This window comes from Taudactylus pleione, unplaced genomic scaffold (genome assembly GCF_031769625.1).
Source record: "Taudactylus pleione unplaced genomic scaffold, aTauple2 ptg001573l, whole genome shotgun sequence".
Lineage (NCBI taxonomy): Eukaryota > Metazoa > Chordata > Amphibia > Anura > Myobatrachidae > Taudactylus > Taudactylus pleione.
The window spans coordinates 131,402-141,627 of NW_028285970.1; the positions used below are offsets into that span (position 1 = coordinate 131,402).

The 10,226-nt window shown below is 41.1% G+C and overlaps 1 protein-coding gene across 2 annotated transcripts in view; it reads left to right on the forward strand.

Annotated features, from left to right (window-relative positions):
- Positions 1 to 9,766, forward strand: part of CUNH9orf85 (chromosome unknown C9orf85 homolog) — a 63,329-nt gene extending 53,563 nt beyond the window's left edge. For both annotated transcript variants that reach the window (XM_088464055.1, XM_088464056.1), the window contains exons 3-4: positions 5,348 to 5,461; positions 8,225 to 9,766. In XM_088464055.1, coding sequence (XP_088320181.1) covers positions 5,348 to 5,461; positions 8,225 to 8,405 — 295 coding nt within the window. In that variant the 3' untranslated portion in view covers positions 8,406 to 9,766. The remainder of the gene's footprint in view (positions 1 to 5,347; positions 5,462 to 8,224) is intronic.
- Positions 9,767 to 10,226: the final 460 nt, after the last annotated feature.

The following is a 10,226-nucleotide window of genomic DNA, read 5'->3' on the forward strand; positions in this document are numbered from 1 at the left end:
ACTTATACTAATACTAAATACTCAGCGGGTCCTCTGTTGTACAAAATATAGCATGAGGGCATAAAAAACAAAATACAGATATACATGTACACATTAAAAGAAGATCCCATTAAAATGAAGTATAAAGTCATAGATAAGATATACCATAAGAGAAATATTCCATAAAACATAATGAATAAAATGGGTAGAGTAAAAGGTCTTAAATCCATTAAAACAGAGAGATAAAGTGATAAAAGGATAAAATAGAATATAATAAAGAAATCTCATAGGAACCATTTCAGTTCAAAATCTGCGTTCAGACCATAAGGTTCCAATGTTTTGGCCTCGTATATTAATCTCATCTCTGCTTTGGCTAAAAAGATGTCTGTGCCCTTAGTGCGCCAATTGCCCTCTACCTTTTTTACACCTATAATATGTCTAATGCCCTTCACAGAACTCTGGTGTACCTCCTGAAAGTGTTTGGAGAGGGCATGATTGGTCACACTCCTCCTAATATTACGCAGGTGTTCAGCCCATCTTTCACGTAATTTTCTTGATGTTTTGCCTATATATTGTAGGCCACATGTGCATTCAATAACATAAATACAGTTAATGCTATTGCACTTCATAAAACCCTGAATTTTTAAAGATTTTTTATTTGAGCTAGATTCAAAAGTCTCCATTTTAGTGGTCTGATTAGTATATGTGGTACACACTAAGCATGCACCACACCTGTGGAAACCCATTGTTTTGATGCGACCAGTTCTTTTTGGTGGTGACATAGGGCCTGATTCAGAGCCACTCGTAAGCGGCAGCTCGTTCGCTCCGAGCGATGTTTGGCCAACTGCGCATGCGTACGGATCGTTATACGCATGCGCGAACCAGTCAGTGCGGTCGAAATTCATGTGCTCGCAAAATAGCGAATGCCTGATAATTTGAGTGACAGAATGAGGCGTATGTGGGTGGTAATAGGGGAAGGTGCTTGAAAACGGGGAGTGGAAATTAGAACGCAGGCGTGCTTAAAGGTCAAAACGGGCGTTTTATGGGTGTGCATAATTAATACAGCAGCGTCATTAACCACGTTACTGGGTTATTTTATAGCCAGAACTGCTTGCAAAATTGTGGTAGCAAAAACCGACCACAAGAATAGCGAGCAGTTCATACCCTGTTCGATGTACTCGATTAATCTAATAAATAGTGGACATGACGTAGGATGCGAGCGGCCAGGGGGCGTAGTTTCCCAAAAAACGACCGCAAGTTTTGTTCGCTCGTTCAGACCTAGAGGCGTGAACAGACCGCAAACAGCGAACGGTTCATTTGAATAGCCACCCCTATTTTCAGGACGAGCGAGCGCTAATTGCGTCCGGCTCTGAATGAGGGCCATAGTTCTAATTTTATTGTTTTTATTTCCTTTCCCTCTTTCTCCCCTGTGTGTTCTTTTCTTTATTTTACTGGGCTCCTTCCCCTTCTGTTTCTCTCTAAAAAATCCTCCCCATCAAGTGCTTCAAATCTATTGGAGGTGCGTATCTGATAAGGAGTGTATTGTGCAGACCTTATTCGATCTTCCCTCCTTCCTCTATTCCAATTTGATTGCTCGTTATAATCCTTACGTGAGTGCTCCTTATAATTGTATTTTCTTCTCTGGTCATATAGTCCCCATTTTTCTTCCCTATCATAATTTTTTCCATATGGTCTAGCAATTCTCTCTTTTGATCTGTGATAGGGTTTCCTTTCATTTCTATATTTAAGTTTATTGTAATGGTATGGAGTGATATTGAACCTAGGTGTATGGATAGGACAAGTGGTTTGAAGGTTAGTATCTGAATTGTACGAAGTGTCCAAATTATCTATTTCATCTATTCTGGATTCCTCCTTCTTATCCCTTAAATATTTTCTCTGTTTTCTATTAATAATTTCTTTCTCTTTCCGAGTTATTCTAATTTCCATATCTCTTTCTAAATCCTTACATTCCTTTGATTCTCTGTAGGGCTCTGTACATTATCAGGACTCTTTCCGAGACCTGTCAGTGTGTAGAGCCGGCAACCCCTCCACTCACAGGTGTAAAAAAGCAGTGGCTTTATTCCAATTTCACAGAGTCCTAGGGATAAATTAAAAGGAGAGAAAGTTAAACAATGGGGGGACTTTCTAATTTACCGCGTGCTAAATGATCCCACGTGTCTATTCAATTAGCCCAGAAGGCAGCCGGCAGGCTGCACTTATCTGATTTTTTTTTTTTCTGGGTCTGATCAGATCATTAGCCAGTTAATGGGTGAAGCGAGGCACTTAACGCATAGAACTGAACTTATCACAGATTCTATGTGTTAACACCAGTTAATATGTTGATTTAACAGGCGTTAACAAGCCGCTCGAGTGAAAAAGGGACTCTAATTTAATAGCCCCGGGTGTTAAAGCTTTAAGCTCGGATATATCTGCAGATCGAGTGATCTTCAGATATATCTACGGATGATGGTTGTTCATACACACTGAACAACCATCATCTGGCCTCAGGTCCCGCTGGCCAGGGGTTTGCGCTGCGACTCCCTCCCTGTGGCCTTTGCTGCAAGAGTACGAGCAGTTGGCTGACTGCCTGTACACACAGCATGATGGACAGTTGGTATGTAGTCGAGAAGCTGACGGTCGAAATGCCGACCACCGGCTTCCCGACTGTCAAATCCCGCAAAGGGGTCTAATGATAGGCGTCGAAATCACGACGCCTATCATTATCCCTACGCCCAACACCCTTCATACCGAACGAAGGTGCGGCGGGCGCGGACAGTCTGCAGGGGGGAGGGTTAGGTTAGGGGCTCCCAAGGGGTTCTTAGGGTTAGGCTAGGGGAAGGGGGGTTAGGGTTAGGCACCTCCAGGGGGAGGTTAGGGTTAGGCACCCCCCCGGGAGGGTTAGGTTTAGGCTGCGGGGAGGGGGGTTTGGTTTAGGCACTTACGGGGGAAGTTAGGGTTAGGCACTCTTAAAGAAGGGTTACGGGGGGGAGGGTTAGGGTTAGTTAATTTACTTACCCCATCGGGATCTTCACTTCCGGTCTTCCGGCGTCGGGATTTGAACCGCCGGACTTAGGTCATATCTGCCATTGGCTGTGCAGCACAGACATATCGCTGGTACACAATACCCGACGGGCACACGATGTATTGGCCGATCAATTGATCGCCCAATTTATCTGCCATTGTGTACCCAGCAGTAGCCTATAACCCTTTTTCACCCCCATTAACTTAACGGGGCTAATTGAATTTGGCCCTTAGGGCCTGATTCAGACCTGCTTGCAAGCGGGTCGATGTTGCCCAAGTGCGCATGCGCACGATGGAGGCGGCTCCGTCGTGCGCATGTGCGAGACCCGAATAACGACGGCCAAGCCGTCATTATGGGTCTCGCACCAAAGGGGGTGTGCTGTCGATGGTGATTGACAGCACGCTCCCTTTGGTGGGCGTGTCGGGGGCATGGCTGCCCAGACGGAGGCGTTCCCATGGGAACTAGTGATGTCAGTGGGAGTGCTTTTGGCTCTGATAGAGCCAAAAGCACTTCAGGGCTTGCGGCAGCGAGACCCTACCGCAGGGTCTCGTTGCAAGCCCGATGGTCGCGATGCTCTTGACCATCGCGACCATCATTTTGGCCGCTCGCTATAGCTGTGGGTGGTCACCCACAGCTATGCGAGCGGCCAGGAGGCCGCTCCAAAAAGGAGCAGGGATGGCCCTGTCAGAGCGTCCGGCTCTAATCAGGGCCTTAGTCTTTCCAATCCAGGCATCTACAGAACCCCTTCCTTAAGAGCGGGGGTCCTCTTGGAAACATTTTTACCTTCCCCGTAAGGTATGTTATCTGTGATCACAAGTAACAGATCTTTTACAATTTAGAAAATAATTACCCAATAAACATACAAATGTGCACATGACAAATAGAAAATGTAGTTCCTTTCTGTTCAGAAGGCTTTCAGCTATTCTGCAAGTTATGACAATCACTGTTATTTTAACTTTTTACAAACTTGTATTTAATTTATGAAGAACTTTATTTATTAATTGTTTGGCTGCTTTACCACATTCTGCAACTTACAGTTCATTCCAGTCTTGGCTCATAAAAATATAAGTGGAACTTTTGTCTTGTGGGTAAAAGGATGAATTAAGCCTCAGTGATCATATCCCTCCTTAGTTTCATCTCCTGTATATGAATCTAACTCAGACAGTATATGATATTTGCGTACTTAATTAAACTACCATCGGGCACTGAGAGATTGTCTATCAAAGCAATGTAATTTTAAAGCTTTAATATTGAGGAATTATTTTTAAATCTCATATTTTTACAGTTGCCTCATCTATGAATTTAGCATCACCACTTCTTTTATGCAACTTGGGAGAATAACAACGGGTTCTATATATTTATCTAGTAAAACCTTATATGGATGCTACTGGCTCTAGTCTGGATGCACTGCTCATTTTACTGCCCTTGCTGATCTTCAAAATGGATGCAAACGCCCCATGCAACAAGGCTTATGCAGAGTTAAATGCAGTTGAATTTTGTGCACTGCACATGCATTAGAGCCAAGAAATATGCAACTTTGAGCGATGTGCATTTCAGTTGCATCCTCACTTGCATTGACTGAGTTCATAGTGTGTGTCAGTGGCTATGCACAGTTGTACATATGTGAAGACATGCCTGTTTTCAGAAGCATCTTTTGCATTAGTATAGGGCTGGTGCAAGTGTGCACTGATAATGGTGACAGCTATGAAAACCTAGTGTACTGAAGGCCTGATTCCGAGATTTATGCAAATGCAATCACAACTGCAAACTCTCACTGTTCGCAATAGCGAAAATATGCTAATGTCTTCCAAAGCTTACCCGAGTATAGGGAAGCCCACTGCTGCCTTATCATATCTGGCCGACGACGTGCAACAGAGTAAACATCGGGAATATCGACGCAGATCGGACAGCCACAGGTCTCAAATACTGCGTCTCTCCTGACGCGCTGAGAGCTCTCATGCTGTGTAGGAGATTGCAGTGGCTAACTTATGTACGCCCATAAAACGGTGTGCAAACTTTCAGACACACCTGCGTTTTCCTTAGCCAACCTCCTGTTACCTCCCCAAAACGCTGCTTTGCGAGTAAATCCTCTGTGTAAGCGCAATCGCAAACCAATCACTGCGCATGTGCAGTACGGCTTTTTCGCATGCGTAATGGCTGAAAATTGCTCAATCTATGTAAATATCGGCATTGCGTGAATCTCAGAATCAGACCCAGAGTACTCGGTTGTGTACGCGCAATGCAGGTCAATTAACTACTGCCAACTTATGTTCACCTCCCCATCGACCCCAATCTTGTACTGTGATTTATACATTGCCATACGTATTATGTTTTGTGTTTGTTCAGTGTGAAATGTCTCCAGAAGACGGTGACGGATGCCTATCATATCATATGTAAACCGTGTGCCACTCAGCTTGAAGTTTGTGCCAAGTGTGGAAATAAGGAAGACATTGTTATGCCGTAAGTGATGGCTAGATATTGCACTATAGGCTCTGCTGATTGCTCGTGTTGATAGTTTCCCTCTGTTCCTTTGTAGATGTCTGGTTACATTCTGATCTGCACCACGACAGTAAACTGACCTCTGTCCAATATTTTATAAGAATGGCTTTCAGATTTAGTGTAGCCTGTATCCAACACTCTCCGACTATCCCCTCAGAGAAGCATAGCATGCTGCGACTTGTAGTTCCATAACAGTTACAGGAAGCAGCAAATAACAATTTGCCAGTAGCCTTTGTAATTCACTATTGACAATGAGATGAACAGTATAAGTGGTCCACCATCAAGAAATCCCTTTTAGTCCACTCCCTAAATATTACACGTTTAGGCTGAAGCTGAAAGGTGACTGCGCTTTGTACTTGTACTTTCAGTATTCAGCAACTTATAAATTGAATGATACAGGGCACAGGGGAGTATCTATAATGGGTGCAGGGTGTGCACTCTATAACTCCGGCGCTGGCCGCGCACAGCTCAATGCGCTGCCGGCCACCGGGATGAGAGGAGGGGGCCCGTGTCGGAGACTGCACACGGGTCCCCTCCTGCTAGAAACGCTCCTGGCAGGGCGGGATGCAGCAATGCTGATTTTGCAGTCAAACCTCCCAAAATGACGTTTTCGGTGGTTTGGCCGCTCACTGCATATGCACCAATCTCTGGAATGAGATACAAGGGCTTGGATGCGGTGGACACTGCCATCTTTAGATGGCGCAGCCCAATAGAAGTCTACTATATCAAAGGACAGATCTAACCGGGAGAGATGTCCTTTGTGTTTCTTTTTTTCAAGGATGCAGTGTTATTAAACGCAGTTATGCTTACAATGAGTGTGGGTTGCATCGCATTTAAAATGTGATGCGTCATGCATCCCGCCTGTAATTTGCTTTTATTTTATTACGTTTCTTACAGTGTAGTTTGTGTCAGAGATAATTCCAGAAACCATTTAGTTCTGCTTTCCCCAAGAACTATTCAGAACTAGGCAATTAAAGATTATTAGGGCCTATTGTCATTATTTGATAAAAATGAGAAAGGGATTGGATTCATGGCCATCTGCCCAATATCATATTAATAACTTTATTATATGCAAAATAACTTATTTTTATAAGTTTAACATAACATGGAAAAGTTGAATATGTAGATACATTGTGCAGGTTGCCATAAATTTATATGCATATATAAAGAAATAGAACTAGACCAAGTCATGCTTATAAATAGGATATGTGTATTTTTAAAGACTAATACAGCAGTTATGTCATGTTCAGTTATTCACTGAGCTGTTGCACCCAAGTGAGCAAAACATATTGTGTAGACTATATAATACTGCTGTCTACTATATCAATGGCTGTACAATAACAGAAGGCTTAATGCACAGTAATGATAACCCTGCCGGTCGAGCATAAAAAGTTGTTTAATTATTACAGTGAGGCTGACAATAGCAGGGGGAATGGAATCACAGTTTATTCAAGTGGGTCTTTTTGCAATATTGAGCTTCGAGCAAAGCCATTTATGTATGATTCTATTCTAGCTTTGAAATAATGTACTGACTTGTGTTACAGTTTTAGTGCTCTTGAATTCTTTGCTGTACATTAGCAGCCCCTGGCTGAAGGGATAGGCCAGGGCCAGATTACCATTGGACCATTGGGTCAGATGAGACTACAGCACCAGGCCTCCATATAAAAATAGGCCCCTTCTTCTGACAGTATGACGGTGACCAGCCGCCCAACTGATTACACTGGTTGCCCATAAAGTATTACAATTGTATTTCTATTTTCCTCACAAAATGATGCAATGTTTCTACTTCGACATACTTAGGGAGACATTGTGGCTGATATTGGGATACATATGTTTTGTCAGCAGTCAAAATGTCAGCATACAATCTGTTGACTACATGTTGACACATACTGTACGTTTACAGAGTACATTTTAACATGTTCATCATACAACAGCATTGCCATAATGTCGACATGTTCACAATGTTGACATCTAATCTTAACACCTATACCATAGGTTTCCAAACTCTGCAGTTACAATCCAGGTTTTAAGGATATCCATTCTTAAGCACATGTGACTTAATTCAAATGGACTGAGGTACTAATTAACCATCTGGACTCAAGCATGGATATTCTTAAACCCTGGACTGTAATGGCAGAGTTTTGGAAAATCTGCCCTAAACCTAACCCTAACTCTCATGTCGATATAAAAACATTCAACATTCTGGTTTCAACATAGTAAATGCATACCCTTGTAGTGTAGAGGCTGTATACTTCCACATACCCACACCGTATTGGTCACAGCTCCTCTCCTCCTAACAACACATAATTTCCAGCTCCAGGCCCATGTAGCCCATGTAGTCCAGCACTGGGATAAGCTAATTGTACAGTAAATATTACGGTCGTTGTCTCCATAACCACACAAAGCACAGGGGATATATCCATTGTTCTTTAAATGTTAAATGCATTGACTCTCGTAGGTAGCAAAATGAAATCACAATAGTGATGCTATGGCTGAAATTCTATGAGCATGGTAGTTGGACATATGGATTACATATGCAGCATTAGTATACACTGACCGAGAATAAATACATCCTAACCCTGAAACAAAAATGTGTGCTCACAAACTTTTTTTTTTTTTTTTTACTTTCTAGTACAATTAATAGAAATACACCACATCCTAGTTATGAATTTGTGATGCCTCATGTCGACTTCTGTATGTTTGGAACTTTCCTTTTCATTTTAGAATCCACAAAGAACCACAAAAGGACAAAGCTACAGCTAGTGAAGAAGAGGACAGAAGCTACAAAGACGAAGACTTAGATCTCCACATTGATTTGGAGTCTTCAGACGATGAACTAACTGAGGAGACAGAAGGAGCGACCAAGAAACCTGTGTGTAAAAAGACAGAAGTGATTAGAAGTTAAAGTAATAAGTGGCTTTAGTGGTAGACTTCCTTTTTAAGACTCTGCCCTTATTCAGTATCTTTATTCTTTGCTGTTTTAAAGTGTTTACTGCAACTCCTCGGTGCTCTGTGGGTTTGCACCTATTTTGTCTGTAAAATATATAGATTTTTTTTTTTTTGTTATTAACTTGAAAAGAAGATGCGCCTGGGATACTTTATAGTGGAGTAGGCTTCTGTGTTCCACCCCAACTGTAAAGAGGGGCCAAACTTATGGTGAATAAGTATACCAGTATGTGACCACTTGAAGCAACGTGTAACCATTGTTTCCTATTTAGGGTTACCTTTGTGCAGAGAAAAGACAAGTTACCACTGCAACTGCATTCCATATAACTTTGTATGCTATCACAGGCCTTACTGCATCAGAGCACCAGTGAGCTGTGTTTACATAGAGGTCGCTGGTAACCATGTTAGCAGAATTAATAGAATTGGAGCCTGGTAGGAATCTACTGCTGCTTTTAAAGAGTACTAGACTGCTTAACATAATTATGTGGTATGGAGAGAGATCCATCATCCAACATTTACTAATGAGACTGTCACAATCCATTTTTGGTGTTTTTGAAAGATAGTCTTAAAATATGTATAAATAGGGGGACTGTTCAACTACATCTCGACATATCCTCCTATACAGGCTCATTATTTTGTAATTAATAGGTGATAAAAATATCTGACAGCTTTGTTCCAACCTCACACTTTATTTCTATCCTCTCACATTTGTTTCCTTCATGGTACCAGGAAAACCGTTGCTAGGGAAAAAGGAGACTGCAGATAAGTTTTATTTATGAAGTTAACTAATTAAATAGTCTTTGTATCCTTCAAAAATGGTTTGTATTGCATTTGAGCTCATTAATTGAATTACATTTTTTTTTTCCTGGTTTGTCACTAACTCATCCTTGCTTCAAGATTCTTGGACACGTGTAATTAAAATGATATTACTGATCTTTAATATTATTTTTTTTTTTTTTGGTCTAACCTGGAATGGCTTCCGTATGAGTTGCATCTAGTAATGGTAATATGCTAATGATGATGCAAGACTATCTACTTGCGAAAGTTCTGGAGCGTTATAACACCCCCACACCCATTGACTTCTTAGATATACTTTAATTTCTATTTTATTTTTGCAGACTATGAATTTTAAATTTGGGTGTATGGATGCATAAGAGAGATCTTTAATTTGATTGAAATATGTCATGCTTCATGCCGAAAGGAAAAACAGAACATTTGTTTAAAATTCTTTCTGTTGTGAACTTTGTTTTGTTACATATATTGTTGGTGGTGTCAACTTTTTTCATACTGAATTTTGATTTTACAAAAGAGAAAAATAAAGCTAACACGTTTCTGACAAGTTTAAGCTTCCTGCTAAGGTTTTTAGAAGAACTTGATACATTTGTCACAACGTTTTTCTTTTTATTCATCTACTTAATACAGTGTGTGTAGAAATAATTGGGTGGGTTTTTTTGTTTTGTGTTTTGAGAGAGAATTACAGTTAAACAAATGTTTCTTTTGGCCACATAATTTTTAAACTGACTTAGAGTGACCTCTTCTGGCCATTTTGTTTTATTTTACGTAACTGTAATGGGAAATATTGGATTTCATAACAAATAAGATACCTGAAGTGAAATAATTGTAATTTAAATTACTCTTGTCATCTATACACAGGGGAGACAGTATAATTTCAACTACTGGATGTTGCTAATTCCTAATTAAGTTATCTGTTGCGTTCTCATAAGCATTAGTGGAGCCCACAGATCATCCACCTCCTCTGTCCATATGTGACTGGTTCACA